Source organism: Cynara cardunculus (genome assembly GCF_001531365.2).
Source record: "Cynara cardunculus var. scolymus isolate 2C chromosome LG 8, CcrdV1, whole genome shotgun sequence".
NCBI lineage: Eukaryota > Viridiplantae > Streptophyta > Magnoliopsida > Asterales > Asteraceae > Cynara > Cynara cardunculus.
This window is the reverse complement of record NC_037535.1, coordinates 19,635,435-19,653,566: the sequence shown is the minus strand read 5'-3', so window position 1 is coordinate 19,653,566 and position 18,132 is coordinate 19,635,435. Positions and strand designations below refer to the sequence as shown.

The window sequence follows — 18,132 nt, the reverse complement described above, 5'->3', positions numbered from 1 at the left end:
ACCCTTAGAATCAAAGTAAACATTTTGCTCAAGATCGCTTTCTAGATTCGAATTCATATCAAAGAATATGAGATTTGATCAAAAAGAATTAAGTTGATAATTTTGATAACCAAGAATTACGATATACGATTAACAAAAACTAAAGAAAAATCGATGATAAAATTGCCAAAAAACCGGATTTGATTTGTTAGAATCGTTAATGGGAGATGACGATGACAATTTTGATTGGACTTCGGTTGTTGTCATTGACGATGGCGGTGTATTGATCGGAGAAATCTCTCATTTCACCCTGATCTACTGTGACAAGATGGTTGCAATTGCTATCATGATGTTTTATGCTAATTATCATATTATCCTTCATTTAATAAAATTTGATCATTTAATCTAATGGCTAAGATGGCTTCTCTCTTTCTCATATATTTGATACTTTTCATTCGAATCTCTCCCTATATATATATATATATATATATATATAGGCGAATGATCGTGTGAGAAGGAGAGTTAATTGAGAAGTGTAAAAACAGATCTGGACCCCTGATCACCTTTAATCTCAAACTCACCCATAAATCATGCTTGATACGTAGATTGATTTGGTGCATATCATCCTAATGTGAACCGAATGGTGGAGATCCATTCTTAAGCTTCTCACCTTAACTAACCTTCTTATCGGAACTCAACTACATACATATATATATATATATATATATGCGTGTGTGTGTATGGATAGGTTCAAACAATAACGCTAACTATTTAAGAAAACAAGAAAAATGTCGTTAATATACAAAATCATATGTAATTCACGTACAAAATCATACGTGATTCACGTACAAAATCATACATGATATATATATATATATATATATATATATATATATATCCACATACAAAATCATACATGATTCTCACACACACACACACACACACACATATATACATATATATTTACGTACAAAATCATACATGTTCAAAAACCGTCCGCTTCTATTTTTTTGACGTTAATGTAAAATCACATATGATTTTATATATTAATCGACATTTTTTTTTGTTTTTCTAAAATTATTAGCATTCCCTTTATTAAATCTCTTTTTATATATATATTCTCCTCCTCTTGTAAGATTTATTAGAATCGCATGATTTGATTTTAAAACTTAACGTGACTCACACAAGAAGGAATTGATATGCATTAAGGTTGAGTTTGATATCCTGACAAGATAGGATAAAACAAATTAGACATGACTGAACAGATAAAATGACTAATTTACTCATAATAAGTTGATTATATATTTTGAATAACTTATATAATTTATTAAATGATAATGAAATAAATATTTTTTATAACAAATACATTATTCGAAAATTTTCGTCAAAACGATTACAATGACACCAAAATAAAAAGAAATTATGTAGTTTTCAATTTCTAATTTATATTTTTTTCTATATATTTGTATTATTATTAATATATTAGTAACTACATAAATTAATCAAAATATAGAAATCATATAAAAAAATATTTTGAAAACAGTAAAATGAAAGTTTAAATAACATAAAATACGATAAATAAAATTTAAAGAACAAATAAATGTAAATAGAGGATTGTATTTAATATTTAAAAAAAATAGATTTTATTTTGAGATTATATTGGTAAAATATAAATATATTCCACTTTATTATGACATGTGTTTTTTTAATTGTGTGTGTTGATGAAAATAAGTTCAATATTAAGATCAGACACAATATCAAGATTTGAAAGTCAAAATTAGAATGGTGTGGTTTTTGAGATCAAGATTTGATGACAAGGTTTAAATAATATCTGTAGGGGGTGAACATGTTATGGTATCATATTTTTATATATATCATGTTCCAATCAATTATAATTGGTACACAAAATTTTATACCATGTATCAACCAATTATACTTGATATCAACTTTTTCGGGTTGGTACATGTTGGTATGATATTGTACCAACACCATAACAGTTGAAGTTAGAAATTTATTTACACTTTCATATTTACCAACTAAATCTAGATACACTTAAACTATCGAACATTCACATAATATGTTGATATGTATTGTATCACTTATCCCTACCTATACAAACATTCAAATAATCTTCCGATAATATATTCACTCACTAATAGTCTACTACAAGCGGCAATTGACGAGCGTCGGTGGACCGTCGAGGTGTGAACGAGTTACTAAGGTTGTTAGGGTTAGACAAGTGAATTTAATTAAATTCTATATATTCCTACAAGATACTTTAAAATTTAAAATCGAAATATGTTGTATTACTATTTGAGCTTTAATTAAAGAGTTGTTTGTTTACCTCTTAATAGTTCCATTAAGAGGCAGACTCTGAATCATTAAGAGGTGAATCTTATTTTCCAAAAAAAAGTCTGACTCTTAATGTAACTAAAACCCTCTGAATGATTTTGTATCATGGGCCTTCCTTAACCATTATGCACGTTAATTTTATTGTAAACAATTACCAAACAATTATATTTCATTTTGTATTGTATCATGAGAGTCTCTTAATCATTCTGATCACTTAATCATTTTGCACCGAACCATTCAACAACTGCCAAATAGCTTATAAGTAATAAATAAATAGGTTGGTAGGATACGGTGTCACCATGGTACACCGGCTTTTAGAAGGAGCATATAAAGATTAATTTGGTTGTGGAATATGTTCGTTTGAGTCGATTTTCATTCATCTTAAAAATAGGAGCATATAAATGCAGGGGGTGTAAGTATTAACACAACATGAGATCCCTGAAAGCTCAACAAACCTACAAAGAAAACCATGAACGTAGACGAAGAGATTCACCAACTCAAAGAAGAAATCAAACGACTCGGCCACAAACAAGGCGATGGATCTTATAAGGTAATCTTGCTCTCCACATTCACTAACAGATTCGTCTTCATCTCCTCAGTTTTTTGTTAAAACGTATAGAAGACTTGATTTCATAAGCTTAGGGCAATTATTGATCTGATGGCAAATTGATGTTTGATGATTGCATATTGTGGTTCGTATGAATGAAATCATCCCGTTTCAGAAGAGAATTTGAACTTTGTCCCTGTTCATCTTATCAATTTACCTTCAAGCTTCTGATTGTATTGTATCGATCCCAAATCATTGATCCTAAACCAAAAGAAACCAATCACACCCAATACATTCCATTCGGAAGCAGGTTTTGGGATCAGATGCATATAATGTATGCAACACATGTATTATATCCCAAAAAGTAGAGCCACTGGTAACTGTAAATACGTATTTAGTTCAATGCAATGTGATGAAAACTTGAAATGCAATCATACCAGCCAAAAGAACCATGCCCGAGAATAATTCGTCTTCGATTCAATATGTTTTCATGTTATTCATCTTTCTACAAAAAGAACAAGATGTTAAACTTTGTTGTGGAGGTATGTCGTTTAAAGGGGTGTTTGGGATTTGCTTATTTGAAACAACTTGTGTTTTTTTACAAAAGTACTTATCAACTTATTATAAGTCAGAAGGGTTTAACTTTTTCAAAAACTTCTTATTACCAGTTTGGCACCGGTATAAGTTGTTTATTCAAACACTCAAAAGTGCTTATTACCGGTGTCACACCGGAATAAGTCAATAAGTTGTTTTTATAAGCAATCCCAGTGATTAGTATCTGGAACCATTCCATTCTACTTTTGTTTGTAAATGGTACCCCACCATCTTTTGCTATATAGCGTTTCTTTCGTTACCATTTCCCTACTAAGGGTCTGTTTTGGTTGTGTTGTTTGCTTGCTCGAGTGTCGATTTTGGTTGCTTTATGGTTGGAATTGCTAATCCCAAGTTAAATACATATTTCTCCTATAAATATCCATCAAAATTATGATATCCACTTCGTTGACAATCAACACACCATCTATCGTGACAACTCACGAAATTAGATTTGTGAACTCCTTATAAGTTGCATGTTGTGAACCACTCATAACTTTCTTCATCGAGTCCAAAAGGCTTCATATTTGCTTATTGACATCAAGATTGAATCATTCCATCTTTCTACCTGTTTGCTCGTGCTCTTGAGATCAGGGTCTTAATGGAATCAATCTTATGTACTATTTATGGTAAAAATCAGGTCTGCATACATCTCACCCTTTTATTGGCCCTACTTTCGAGTGAGATCTACTGGATCAATTTGGTTTGGTTTACTGAATCTTCCCATCAGTTACCGTTTATCTTTGGCATGTTCAGCCTTTCTTTCTCATTGCTAATTACAAATCTGAATATTGGATCATGAAGGTGACATTCGGCGTGCTGTTCAACGATGACAGGTGTGCAAACATTTTCGAAGCACTAGTCGGGACATTGCGGGCAGCCAAGAAACGCAAAGTTTTGGCATACGATGGCGAACTCCTACTACAAGGTGTTCACGATAACGTTGAAATCATACTCAAACCAGAACCAGAAGCAGCATGATCGATCATAACCCGCTTCAAAATCAACTTCCTTTCATGTTAAACCCTATTTCTTTCTTGTATATAGTCTGAAACCCGACCTCTAAAAACCATTAAGCCGGCATGCTTATGATACAATACATTATAAATTGTCGGTCGGTTTGTACATCTCAAGTTCGCTGCAATTGGCAGTTATAAAAAGGGATACTGAACATATGAGCAAGCTAATAAATCTCTTCAACTTTAAAGGTAAATTTGACCAAGAGGATGACATACAGAAGTTGGTGCTTGCTGCTGATGACAGTACTGACTGCAAGTACTGCATTTCTGCAGACAGGCAAGGAGGTGGACATTTTTACAGAAATGTAGCTACTGATATCTTCATATTTATTATCGGAAAAGCCTCGTTGACTTTGACTAGATTGATCAGGAACTCGTTGTTGTTATTGGTCAGCAAGTATGAATGCTTGAAGGAGGCTCTGAGCTGATTGGGTTTCATCGGGGGTACCAGATATAACTACGACTCGGTCGGTTGTTCCCGAATGTGGTTTTTGCACTGCAACCTTTGCACCGGAGATCTGGTTTTACACAAAACGAATTTAGAACAACCCATGGGTCAGTTTTTAAGGATTAGACGTTAATTACCTGAAGCTGAAAACGCAAAATTATGATAACGAAGAGAAGAAAATGGTTAAAAAAACGATCACGACATCCCAAAGCCGATAAGCAAAAGTCCCAAATACTCGATGTATATAAATGACTCAACAACCGACACCAAGGAACGGATCACATATACAAGTTCAAATTGCCTCTAACATCCTTCGTTTAACAAGGTTCGAGAAAAAACAAAAACAAAAATCTACGTTCTAAAATGAAGAAAAGTATTTTCGATATATATTGCCTCTAATTAGTTTGAAAGTCCTACAATGAAGTTGCAAGAGACAACAAAACCATATAACCGTTGTACTACATTTCGCTATTCCTAACAACTTGGAAGTGAAACCTTCACAACGGAAATTCAATTCACAAGTCGAGGGTCTTCATGGAAACAACTACTCTACTCTTTGAGATAGAGGGCAAGTCTATATACATCCCACTGCCAAATACCCTACTTCCGAGTATCGGTGTTCAAAAGAACCAAAAAACAGGGAAACTGAGCCAAACGCTCGATCCAAACCCAACATATCCTCTATCCCAAATGGTAGAGCGACTGTTTCAAAATAACCATCATTGTTATAATTTTTGTATATTTTCACGCATTTTTATACCAACGACGAAGTTTATTTAGCAATTTTGAAAGTATAGCAGTTGGTTAACATGGGAAATGTAAATCATATTCTAAGCCACAATCGAAGTATTAGTTACCTGTCTTAGACGAGTTAGATTGCTCCCATTCTCGCCATAAACCGAACCAATGACATTTTGAGGTACTATAATTTCGACACTCATATTAGTTACTACAGCAGATCTACCTCCACTGCAAACATCAGCAAGAAAAGTTGGGTAAGTGAAGAGCATAAATCAACCTGCTTATGGTTTTAAGTAAAAACCAAACGAAACGCGTATATCCCACCAAGTGGGGTCTGGGGAAGCTAATGCAGACCTGATCTCTACCCAAAGAATAGAGTGGTTGTTTCCACGAAGACCCCTGGATGGTGTTAAGTTATATGCAAAATTTGTGTCCATATCTATTTTAGTTTGTCCCAACATAATTTTCTTAATTTCCAATTTTACCATTAATTACAAGATGGAGATTGTCATTACTCCCTCGATTATTGGGGGGGGGGGGAACAGAGAGGTGGTATTTGATGCAAACCTGCCAAGCTCAATGCCGCCTTTGACGGAAGTTGATCCTGTGCCAACATCCTGTCCCATCCCTGGATTACCGGCGCTTATCTGCAATCAAATCCACGATAGATGGAGACAACTTGAAATGCTCAACTACGGAAATAGGAAAATAGAGGAAATGTTACCTGAGCTTGCCATTGTCCAGGTGTTGGAGGACGATCTACGACATTTGACAATTTGAGACTATCCATACTCTGAGTTAAAGTTGTATGCTGATCAGAAGGCAAGCCAGAAGGGGGATAATTGTTCCCTCGTGCATACGTGCCCCTGGTTCCAGGGCCATTTGACGTTTTACTGGAAAATAGGTTGTTTCGTAGCCTGCCAGTAACACTGTATAAAGCATCGCGTACGCTTACAAAGTCTCCTGTCATCTTTGAACAAAGATGGTTCATTCAATTTACAATTAGAAAAGCAAACAATTTATCTGATAAAACCAAACAAACCCGGTAAATGCCACACAAAGGTAGGGTTTAGTGAAGGTAGGATGTACGCAGGTCTTTCCTGTACCCCGAAAGGGTAGACAGAGCGTTCTTTGAAAACTTTCAGCTTTTGCAAAAGAAAAAAGAGAAACACAAGAGCAAGTTACAGATGTGATTGTGTGCAAACAATTTATCTAATGACAAGCTATATATTGTGTCGCTTGAAGCACAGAGAATGAGATGAACATAAGCTTATAAGGCAATGCTTGTTTTCTAAGAGGTGTTGAACTTTGAAGTCTTATATTCAATTTTTTATTGATAAGAGGTGGTGATGAAGTCTGAAAGCCTAAACAATAAGATTGTACGTTATTTTTTTTTTGATTAACCTGGATATCCAACCCGCTATACGAGCCGACTAATCCTAGGGCGACCACCTGCTTTGCAGATAGCCCAGAGTCACCGCATTTGAACCTTCGTGTCCACAAGGGGATTTTTATTCCTCCTTGGATTTGAACATGGGACCTCCTGGTACTTTTGACCTTTGGAGTCAAGCTCAAACCAATCAGGCACCACCCTTGTGGTTAAGATTGTACGTTTTTGTAAATTAATAAATGTCTCAATGGGTGTACTTGTCTATTTTACCTTTTAGAATATTATAATGTTGAACTTATATAAAATTTTTACTCATAAATATGTAAATTTACTATCAAAAAATCTTTATCTGAAAAAAACAATTATCAAGAATCAAAAAGATAACATTTATCAGAAATTAGTAAATAAAATGAGTGAAATCATACAAATTATAGTAAGGGGTAAATCAATAGCTATCACAGCCTCAAAGGAAACACACACACACACACATCCAATATCTATTTGCAGAAAGGAAGGCATGAAGATCTCACCAACACAACTTGATCAGTCTCTGAAGCACATTTCGGGACTTGATGGTCGCCAACTATCTTTATTACAGCACCCGTAGACTTTCTCATATCCGCAATTATGGAACCACCTTTACCCAACAAACAACCAATTTGGTTCGGCGAAATCAAAATTCTAGCAGAAAATGGTGTGCCCGTCGATGATTGATCCAACCCTTTTTGAGAGCCGGTCTCCATAAACCTATTGAAAACAAGAATAACTGCATTTTGTGCAGGCGAAATCTGTGACTCTGGGCTCTACAACAAAAAAGAAAGACAAATTAAAAAGAAATTATATAACATTAATCTTTTTTATATATGAACAGACTAGCAGACCTCCATAGTGGTAATAGTGATTAAACGCTCAGCGCAATCAGAAACAGGAGCTCCAACGGTTATAGTAGCACCTGATTCATTTTGAAGAGCTTGGATGATTGTCCCTGACTTGCCTATCAAGCTTCCCACCCTGTCGTTAGAAATTAGCATCCTGAAAACTATTTCTTGCTGAGAAGTTATGGAGTCCATGGAAGGAATGGTGCCACCATCTGAAGATAAAGGGTGGTGGCCACCTACATGATGATCGGCAGAGGTGGTTGGTGGTGGTTGAAGCACTTGAGTTCGTGGTGGAGGGAAATCCGTGTGCCCATTAGGTATGGTCTTCCTAGGAACGTTATGATGGGACCGACCTATAGCCATCCTTGCCTTGTGAGCATGGGGGCAATCTTGAAGGCAACGACTGACAGCAACAAGTGCCTTCTTAATGGCCAAAACATCACCCTCAATCTGCCACAAGGATACAAATCACATGCCTCATGATATTTAAGTTTAGATGATCTAATTCGGATTGGATAAGTAAGAACTACTACAATATAAATACGCTTATTGTCTGTCTTAATCTTCTCTATTAGAATCTTGATAAATAAGGGAAAAGAGTAGGTCGAGTAGTCTCAAAAGCACAAGCGGAAATAAAAAACACAAAGCAAAAAGATATTCCAAGAATCCCCAAGATTTCACCTTGCATTCAGATATGACAAACGGCTAGAACAAATATATCATACAGTCTTCCAAAAGTCCGATATTGTAAAGATTCCCTTATAGCCATTAAGAAACAGAACGGTTTTCTATCAAGTTATTAACTTTTCCAAATAAAGTAGTTTGATTTTGTTCCGAAAAATCATAAATCTTGAAAAAGAAGAAGACTAGCTTTGTAATAATTTAAGCAATTTCAAACATGGTAATCTTTTTTGTCCAAAATCATTCTTTATTCATTTATGAATGATTTGTCAATCACTCTTTTTCTGTCAAATAGAGATTCATATTTTAACAAAGTGCGAAAAAGAACATTACCCTTTGCAACAATGAGTAATTTTCGACAAAAACGGCAAAATAAGAAGTTCCTTTTTTGCATTCAAATGTCCCCAATATGCCCAAAATTGATTGCTTTTTGCAAACAATAGCATTTCTTTAACATCTTCACAACAACACTAACATGATATCAGAGCAGGATCACAGGATATCAAAATGCTCATATGTAGAGTGAGGTTTCAGGGGAAAACCTCCAAACAAAAATGAAAAACCTAGGAACAACCTAATAACCATTTATCTGTACACTATGCACAAGTGAATACAAGGAAGTGAAGATGTTTCCTGGTTACTATCATAAGTGCATACCGGACAAATTGGTATGTATATATATAGATTACTTCTTGTTGGACTTAAATCAAACAGTTTGAAGTTGATGAATTTGTTGCAAACAATTAAAAGGATATGCTAACCTCCACCATTTCATCTGTAGGCAGTGCACAAGAGGGCAGTTTATCATCAACTAATATCCTAATCTTACACCCAGTATCCTTTCTGATCTTTGCGATTACTATTCCCCCTTTTCCGATGACAGAACCAACAACACTCTTATCTGTTAGTAATCGACATGAAACCACACCTCCAGGGGCAAAATGCCCTCCATCGGCTTCGGCAGCAACAAGCAAAATCCTCTCAAAAACCCTAACCAACGCCTCTTGTGCAGCTGAAACTTCATTATATTCACTACTTACATCACGATTATCGTCTTCACCAAACGATAGCCTTTTGTTCACTGAGCTATTGGCGATGACGGTGATCACACGGTCGTCGGAACGAGGCGGCGGATCTTCCACCCGGATTTTGGCTGACGTTTCCAGCTGTAACTGCTTGATGATAGCTCCGGATTTTCCGATAACACCGCCAATGCGGGAGGCATGGCAGAGGAGGCGGAAACAGGTGCAGCCGGCTGGGACCGTTAAAGGCGGCTGTCGGTTCTTGATGCGCTTCACACCACCGTTGACGGTCGTGGTGGAAGAATTGCTGGTAGGTTCGAACATTCTGGATGCGGCGGCGGCGGCGGCGTCGATTGGAAGAGAAATGATCGGAGATTCGTTCATGCTCTGCTACATCAGCTGAGGATTAATTTAATTTCTATAAATCCTTATTCCATGGAGCTGAATGAGAGGTTGAATGCCATGAAGTCTACGGGAAACGAAGCAGATTTCTTGTTCTCCATTTCCAGGAAGGCGATCCCCCCTTCTCATTGGAATTGAAACCAAATCCAGTTTTTAATGGTCTTTATGGCAAAAACTTCAAAATATACAGCGGATGATTTTAAATATATTTACCATATTATCATTGGATAATTTTATTAATCCAATTTATGATGTTAACTTTATGAACCTATCATAAGTCATTTATTTTATAAATTAATGGATAATATTTATGATGATAATTTTGTAATAACTAATAATATAATATGTTACCGTTTAAGATGAACATATATGAACAATGATATTATTGAAAAAAAATTCATAAAGATGTGGATGTTTTGTAAAGTGCCCATGTGTATATTAATGTTTTGTTACTGTCTTTTTTATAACCATCCATGTGTATATTAATGTTTTATAACTGTCTATTTTTTATAACTGTCCATGTGTATATTAATCTATTGTCATTAGTACAAAAATCTTCATCACTATAAACATTAACAGTTGTAGGATTCTTGATCCTCCAATTGTGTTTGGTTCTTTGATTGGTGTTCTTTTAGAGGAGCTCAATGGTGGAAATTCAACTTGGTATTCGGATGATGAGGTCGTTGGAGTTATAACATAACATTCTCCTTGACACTGATTTGGGGGGAACATGAGAAGATGGAGCATGACTGGCCTTAAGGGTCGGCATTGGCTTAGGAGGTGAATCCTTGTATAGGACATAGTAATTAAACTTGCCTGATGTTTCACCAAGGGGTTCTAGAACAGGATCTCTTGTTTCACATATGTAACATCACAGGTCAACCGTATAATATATTGTCCGCTTTGTCCATGCATTTGGACTCACAATTTTAAAACACGTCTGATAGATGAGGTATCTTGTTTGTTATAAGACAACCCTTATTCCCCTCCCCCACCATTATTGATACCAACTTTTAACACCCTTAAATTTGGAAAAAAAAAACGACTTAATTTAAAATTTTCAATAAAGCCTCACATAGAGGATGAATTCTTTCTAGAAATCAATACGCAGATTACTTTAAAAAAGGAAAGTCTAGATTCACCATGAACGGTACAAAAACCAACTCTTACACAAGTCTATAAATGGGAACGGTTGTTACTGAGCCCCAACACAAGCCACTATCTCCACTCATATAAAAGATGTCCCCTAGATAGGAATTCTTTCTCGTGCCTTTAGCTAGCACACATCTCATTACAGTGACGCCAGTACCTTTCTCCCAAACAGTTTTCATCGTTAATATAAAATAGTAAGACAAGCAAAGACGTTATATAAACCACAATTCCAAAATGAAATGTATTTAACATAAAAGTAACATCTTTCACAAGATTGTCATTTTCATGATGAAAACTTGGCGACCAAATCACCTATTTTAGCAGAAAGTCAAAACTCAATACTCACCCAAAATGTGAATGAGATTTATATTTCAAATACTAAAAACATGGATAAAACATCCAAAGAACATGAATAAAGTTCAATGGCCCAAATAATAAAACATGGATAAGTTCCAAGATATCAAGACATAAAGTATGAATGCACTATGTTCCCAAAATAACATCAAAGACACGAATAATACATTATCCAAAAATAACACCTTTCGATGACGGGAGAGACCCGTTTCCATCAAGTGATGGAACACTAAGTAAGCTACATCGAGATGTTGACGAGTAAATCACCCCCATCATACATGCCTTGGCAATTACTCTATAGGGGGCTAAGATAAGAACATCAAAACTCCTTACTTAGTCATTCCCCAAGTTATAAGATAGGAACATCAAAACTCTTCACTTGCCTACAATCAAAGGTTCTAAAGTGAGAATATCAAAACTCCTCATTTGTCCCGAACAAAATATACCAAAAAGAGAACATCAAAGCTTCTCTCTTATTGTAACCAAAGGGCTCAAACTGAGAACATCAAAACTGCTTACTTGACAAAACACAACTGACACAAATGCACAGTCTAAATTACATGACTCCAAATACATGACCAACACACCTAAAAAAAGTAATTTACAAATAAATATGCCACAAATGCATATAACTCCAAAAGTTCGACATAGAGAAATTTAAATTGGACTAAAAAGTCCCCAAGACTCATTTAAGTCAAAACCGAACCAAAAGCTCAACAACTCAATTAAAAATTAAATAAAAGTCATCAAAACAATAAAACGCATTTTACAAGTGAGATCATCGATCCATTTTACAAGTTGAATGCAAGACAGATCAGTTAACTGATCGAGTTTTTATACAACCCTATACAAAAACTACCACGAATTATGTGATTAAACATCCCTAAATAGGCCACATACACAAACCAACCAAACATTATTTTGAGTTGCAAATTACAAAATTATTAAATGAACATCACACCAAACTCCTTTTGCATAATGATTATCATCCCATAATACACAAATGCTTTTCTTTACAAGACCCCAGAACCTATTTTCAACTGTCAACACTTGAACGACATTTTTCGACTTTCAGAGATGGTTCTTATGCAACAGGGGATCGGAAATGATCTGGGGCTCAAAGTCGGGCTTCACGTATCTCGAAAGCATGTCGGCATATAATTCGTACCTAGCCGTCATACGGAACCCCCATTTGTCCTTTAACTGCCTGCATAGGTTAAGATCCATGTCCGATATCAACAACCCGTCTCTGTTCCTAGAAAGAGATGGTGTACATGAAGCATCTGGTGCCGAAACATGACTTGAACCGTAGAAATGACCAAAATCTGCATGCTGCGGCTTTCCGTCTCCTGATGTGAATGGGTTCGGGAATACCTCCGTACCAACCCGATTGATGGACCCTACAAAGTAACTATTTGCTATTGCCGCATTTCGTGCCTGGAAAGAAAAAGTGTGCAGAGCGATTCAAGTTAAAGAAAAGGCCGTGCTGACTTCTTGAACCATCGTGCTTCCCTTTTCATTGATAGAAATGCCAACAAAAACTTTTCTCAAGAATAAACAGGTTGAACCATCATAGTTGTCACCTTTTGCCCATAATCGCTCATTTTTGCAAGTGTATATGTTATTTTCGCAAAAGCAACAATTCATTTGCATTACAAAGACAAATGAACCAAACCAAACCAGTATATACTCAAAAGTAGAGACTGGAAACCACTGGGATCGAGAGGCTGTTTCCGTGAAGAACCCCGGCTTGTGCACGACGCAAGGTGTGTGCAAGCAGACAATAAGATAGGTAACATAACAGGTAATCGAGAAATATAACAGGTAGAAATAATGATTTGATTGTGTGAGCACGATTCAATGGTGTGCAAGTAGACTATGTTAGAAGGTAAAACATATAATACAAGTAGAAGTAATGTATATAGCAGCTTAAACATGTAGATGTAGGTATGACCGGTAACTCGGTAAGAAAGACAAATGCTCCTAAGAGAAGGGAACAAAGTGAAGAATACGACAGTACCTCGATGGGCCACATTGGCTCACTGAGTTCACCGACAGTGGCAGATGGATTGAAGACAATTTCTGCACCATTTAAGCCGAAAACTAACCAGTTTAAAGGATGATGCCTTCCATAGCATATGTTGACACCAATCTTTCCATAGGCTGTCTCAAACACAGGGTGTCCGGTATTACCCTCCATATAATATGTACTCTCATTGAAATCTCCAACCCGGGGTATATGATTCTGCCATTTGAGTTGCAAGAACTTTTTAGCATTACGAAGATGAAGAGTAAAGAGTAACTATTTCAAACCATTAAACTTGGCTTCTAACTGCGAACACACAATCATTTTTCTGAAATCACAAAGAGAACAGTATTTTGAAAGAAAATGATGTAATGGTTTTTGCATTTACATTTTCACAGTTCACTCAAAATCCTCACTTATATGCTGTGTTTCAATGCGTTCATTTCGCGTTTCATAAGAACAATAATAATTTGTTTGCAAAAAGTTATTCGCTTGATAAAAAATAGAAATAAATTAAGAAAAAGTTACCTTCCTGTGCTTGCCAATTATGTTACCATTGTTCCCAATTATAACTGCCGTATTCCAGATAGTTTCCCCATGTATCAAATCTCTCTCGAGTATTGGGCTTACTATGACCATGTTATATTTCCTTGCAAAACCTTGAAGATATTGTGTTGATTCTCCATCTATGGGCTCAGCAAATTCACACCATCTTTTCTCACGAGTGCAAAATGCAAAAGGCATCATCCATGCCTCCTGTATTTCAGTTATATAGTGGTGGCTTAATTCAAAGATCAAGGGAAACCAAGTTTATCAACAGGAGTTAAGTGTTATATTGGAGCTCACTTGTAGACACAATATGTTGACCCCTGACGCACCTGCTGCGTCAATGATGGGTTTCAGTTTCTCAAAGATAGCTTTCTTCTGCTCAAGAAAGGGTACAGTTGTTGGCACAGCAATGGAGTTTTGAATGAGTCCAACTCGCACTACACGAGGTTCTCTCAGTAATTCCTTGTCGGCATGAAAGCTGAATGCCTGCAACATAAATTGAAAACCATTAATGGATCATACATTTATATAAAGAGATCTGTTTCTGACAAAGTACCACAATGAACCGTCATTTCTAATCATTATCAAAAATATTATATAATATAATTCATTCTAGTTTCCTTCATCATTATTTGGGTCCCATATTCTTTTTTTCTCTGCATTATTCACGCATCATATAAGTGGAAGAAGACATGGGAAAATTCACCCACACCTGTGGATACCAGGAGTGTGTGTACAAACCATATGGGTACCGGGTGATCACTTTGAGATTCCAAAAATTGTAGATACTTTTGGACCCAACCTGTTGGCTAGATGTAGACGTAATTATTACATATTGTCGGTTACTAATCTTCCCTCAATGCTTTAAGTAAAATATAAATTAAACGTTCAAATAAACAATATAGTTATTTCGTACAATATCCTCTGATTTAACTTTTACTGTTCTGTAAGCGAATTTTATAAAATTCACTAGTAACGCTTGATTTTAACTTTATCATGGTGCTATTTATGAGTTCTTGGTCTTGCTTGGAATCAAAAGTTTGGTTAAGATTTGCTTCTCATTTTACAGGCATACCCATGGGAGCAGAAGTACAAGTCACCTTATCAAGAACCAAAAGAAATCACTGGTACTTTGTGACCAACACTTGTACCTATGAGTTGAATGGGTGTACATGTGGATGCACCCAAGTCTAAGTGAGAACCACAAAATGAAAATGGTATGTGGCCTAAATAAGTGAGTTCCATGTTTTCAATAAAGCAAGTTAACATTCCTGGCAGAAGAGAATCCAAGTAATAGATCAGGTCACAAGTAAATTATTTAGAATGATCATGAGAAATGACATGTCAAAAAGTGAAACTAAAATACATTGGCTCTTTTAGTCATTTTTCTAATTTAATTCTTTTGATCCCATTCCAAAATTTGGTTTGTATGTAGCCCGAGTATACTTGGATACTTTTCCCCTTATATAGTTAACTGAAACTACATAACATATTGATCCAAGTAAGTTTGTGTACGGGGGAATAAAAGATTTTACACCCCCGCAAAAGAATTCCCTGACTCGCTACTGGTTACATGATTAAGTAATTACTTAACTGTCCAGATGGAGCAGTTGGACATAACTGCCTACCTGAATATCAAAATCATGTTGTGAAGACAACCCTTTGGCGGTTTCTACTATTTCCAAGGGCTCAAGTGCTTTTCCACAATTCAGTCCAATAAGCATGCGGCTGACCTCCTGCAAAAGAGTTGCAATTTACATCATCAAGAAAACAACACAATCCAAAAACTAACAATGCAAAATCGCCCTAAGATATTCCCTTTGTCCTTGCTTATCTTAAGATTTTTTTTGATTAACCTGGATATCCAACCCGCTATGCAAGCCGACTAATCCCAGGGCGACCACCTGCTTTGCAGATAGCCCATAGTCATCGCATTTGAACCTCCGTGGCCACAAGGGGATTTTTATTTCTCCTTGGATTTGAGCCTGGGACCTCCTGGTACTTTTGACCTTTGGAGCCAAGCTCAAACCAATCAGGCACCACCCTTGTGGTTGCTTATCTTAAGATTATGTATTAGAGAAAAGGGCTGCTTAGTTTAATTTAGCAACCGAAGTTGTTGCATTATATACATGAATGGATTGTTTGACTATTAATAAACACCTAAAATAGAAAACATGTGAATCTGTGGACTACGATGCTTGCTATTTGTAATTTTGTAATGACTGTTGATGGGTAAAGAGGTAGATTTGATTGGAGTTTTGTCCAAAGGAAAAATGTTTCATTTAGTATAGAAAATCCTAAAAAGAAGTTGATGTAGTTATTTTAGGATGGGGAGAGCGTAACTAAATAAAGAACTTAAAACTCCTCAAACAAGTGAAAAATAATGCAGGATCAAGACCAGACCAACAATTTTTGGCTTATTTAATGCAGATTAGCGAAAAATATAAATGCAAGCCTAATACCGCTATGAATACTTTCAGGATTTCCCAATTCTATACAGACAGTATCATTTCTGATTGTTAGCATTTAAAAAAGAACTCTTAAGTGATTGATTTGTAGGGTTAACAATTCCTGTACATATTGCACCTCTTCAAGATCATCCAGGTGACTTCTGGTCATTGTTAGTTTCCAAATGATCAGCAATTTCATGCTACCTTTGTCCCACAAGTATTTATTGTTTTACTTTCATGGTCAAATTAATCATTTCTCATGTTATTATGTAATATAAGTCTTGTTGGAGACTAAAAATGAATTGAAGTGCTAGAACCTAGAAAGAATAGCCATAGGGCCCAGAACTCAAGACTAAAGGTGTTGAAAGGATAGATTCTCCCTTTACCCCACCAAGAAAACAAAAAAAGAAGTTTACAAGTGATTTACGTTACTACTTTTCGACTTCAAATTTTGACACGGACCTACAAAGTATAAAGTAATAGCGATATTTGATAACCATCTAAATCCACGTTCGTCTCTCCCTTTCAGAATATGGCCTACACTTCGATTATTGTGTCAGATCAGTTATTGCACAATCACAAAATTGAATTGGATTTTGCTCAGGATTACTTCATTTAAGTACTGGTTATGAAAATTTAACTAGTTAAGAAACACTTCCCAGAAAAAATTAAACACCCATACCAATTTGAGAATGAACTGCAACTCAATTGACTTCAGAAGTCGACGTGCAGCATCTTTCGAGAATTTAATAATAGATCCATATCAACCTTGAATCCAACAGGCATAGTTCAAATTTCAAAAACGAAAGAACTCAGAGAAGTACATAACATCAACTTTTAATCTCCTTATGAGATCATAAACAGGTTATTTGCGGGTCAACTACATCTGTTATCAGAGTTCAATTTTGGTAACTGTTAGTTTTCGATAAGTGTTGGTGTATAAATAGCTTGATTGTAACCTTCATTTAGTAAATTCAATTCCCCAGTTCATTCTCTGCCTTAACCGTAAAATACAGATCAACGCTAATTTATTTGGCCTTAAATCATAAGCAATCATCCATCAAATCAATGTTCTAGTTTTCACTAACTCCGCTGAAAAGAGTAAGCCGATTTATACAATAAAATTGAAACATAGCAAGCATCAATCCATCCGATTGAAGCAATGAAACTCAAACGAATTAATAAACAAAGATTAAACACTCGTGCAGTCGGTAGAAACACACACACACGATAGTTACCTTGAAAGCTTGGGGAGAAAGGGACGATTCGAGGAGACGAGAAAGAGATTCAAATCCACAAATCGAACCATCTCTTAGGGTTTGTGATCCTTCTTCTGAATTTCCATTTTCTTTTCCAACTTCTTCCTTCCTCTCCATTTTTCTTCCTGGAGATTCGTGTTGAAACTCTCTTGGACGAGTGAATAGAGCTCACCATTTGCGGAACAAAAATACTTTTATATTTAAGGGGTGTTTGGATAAAAACCAACTTTTTTGATTTATTCGGTAATAAACACTTTTGATTGTTTAGAAAAACAATTTATACCGGTGTCAA

At 35.7% G+C, this 18,132-nt stretch overlaps 3 protein-coding genes across 3 annotated transcripts; 1 reads left to right on the top strand and 2 right to left on the bottom strand.

Annotated features, from left to right (window-relative positions):
• The first annotated feature begins 2,740 nt into the window (after positions 1-2,740).
• LOC112517379 (costars family protein) lies at positions 2,741-4,456 on the top strand. The gene is made up of 2 exons (XM_025124790.1): positions 2,741-2,881; positions 4,274-4,456. Exons 1-2 carry the CDS (start codon positions 2,801-2,803, stop codon positions 4,448-4,450), a joined length of 258 nt encoding a protein of 85 aa, XP_024980558.1. The 5' UTR covers positions 2,741-2,800; the 3' UTR covers positions 4,451-4,456.
• Positions 4,457-4,532: 76 nt separating this feature from the next.
• On the bottom strand, positions 4,533-10,170 carry LOC112517378 (KH domain-containing protein HEN4-like). The gene is made up of 7 exons (XM_025124789.1): positions 9,388-10,170; positions 7,949-8,395; positions 7,598-7,870; positions 6,402-6,647; positions 6,245-6,324; positions 5,794-5,905; positions 4,533-5,006 (listed from the first exon to the last, which is right to left on the bottom strand). The coding sequence occupies exons 1-7, from the start codon at positions 10,030-10,032 to the stop codon at positions 4,872-4,874; spliced, it is 1,938 nt and encodes a 645-aa protein (XP_024980557.1). The 5' UTR covers positions 10,033-10,170; the 3' UTR covers positions 4,533-4,871.
• A 2,134-nt stretch (positions 10,171-12,304) lies between these two features.
• LOC112516752 (beta-ureidopropionase) lies at positions 12,305-18,007 on the bottom strand. Its single transcript, XM_025123966.1, has 6 exons — positions 17,820-18,007; positions 15,760-15,867; positions 14,429-14,617; positions 14,111-14,338; positions 13,577-13,801; positions 12,305-12,993 (listed from the first exon to the last, which is right to left on the bottom strand). Exons 1-6 carry the CDS (start codon positions 17,955-17,957, stop codon positions 12,628-12,630), a joined length of 1,254 nt encoding a protein of 417 aa, XP_024979734.1. The 5' UTR covers positions 17,958-18,007; the 3' UTR covers positions 12,305-12,627.
• Positions 18,008-18,132: the final 125 nt, after the last annotated feature.

What these genes read in the sequence shown, in the direction of transcription:
- LOC112517379 (XM_025124790.1), top strand. Translation starts at nt 2,801, where the DNA reads ATGAACGTAGACGAAGAGATTCACCAACTCAAAGAAGAAATCAAACGA. An exon ending in AAGGCGATGGATCTTATAAG is followed by an intron (nt 2,882 to 4,273) that starts GTAATCTTGCTC and finishes TGGATCATGAAG; the next exon opens with GTGACATTCGGCGTGCTGTT.
- LOC112517378 (XM_025124789.1), bottom strand. Translation starts at nt 10,032, where the DNA reads ATGAACGAATCTCCGATCATTTCTCTTCCAATCGACGCCGCCGCCGCC. An exon ending in CTGGACAATGGCAAGCTCAG is followed by an intron (nt 6,325 to 6,401) that starts GTAACATTTCCT and finishes ATTTGATTGCAG; the next exon opens with ATAAGCGCCGGTAATCCAGG. An exon ending in ATCTAACTCGTCTAAGACAG is followed by an intron (nt 5,007 to 5,793) that starts GTAACTAATACT and finishes GTGTAAAACCAG; the next exon opens with ATCTCCGGTGCAAAGGTTGC.
- LOC112516752 (XM_025123966.1), bottom strand. Translation starts at nt 17,957, where the DNA reads ATGGAGAGGAAGGAAGAAGTTGGAAAAGAAAATGGAAATTCAGAAGAA. An exon ending in TTTCTCCCCAAGCTTTCAAG is followed by an intron (nt 15,868 to 17,819) that starts GTAACTATCGTG and finishes ACTCTTTTGCAG; the next exon opens with GAGGTCAGCCGCATGCTTAT. An exon ending in TCAACATATTGTGTCTACAA is followed by an intron (nt 14,339 to 14,428) that starts GTGAGCTCCAAT and finishes ACTGAAATACAG; the next exon opens with GAGGCATGGATGATGCCTTT.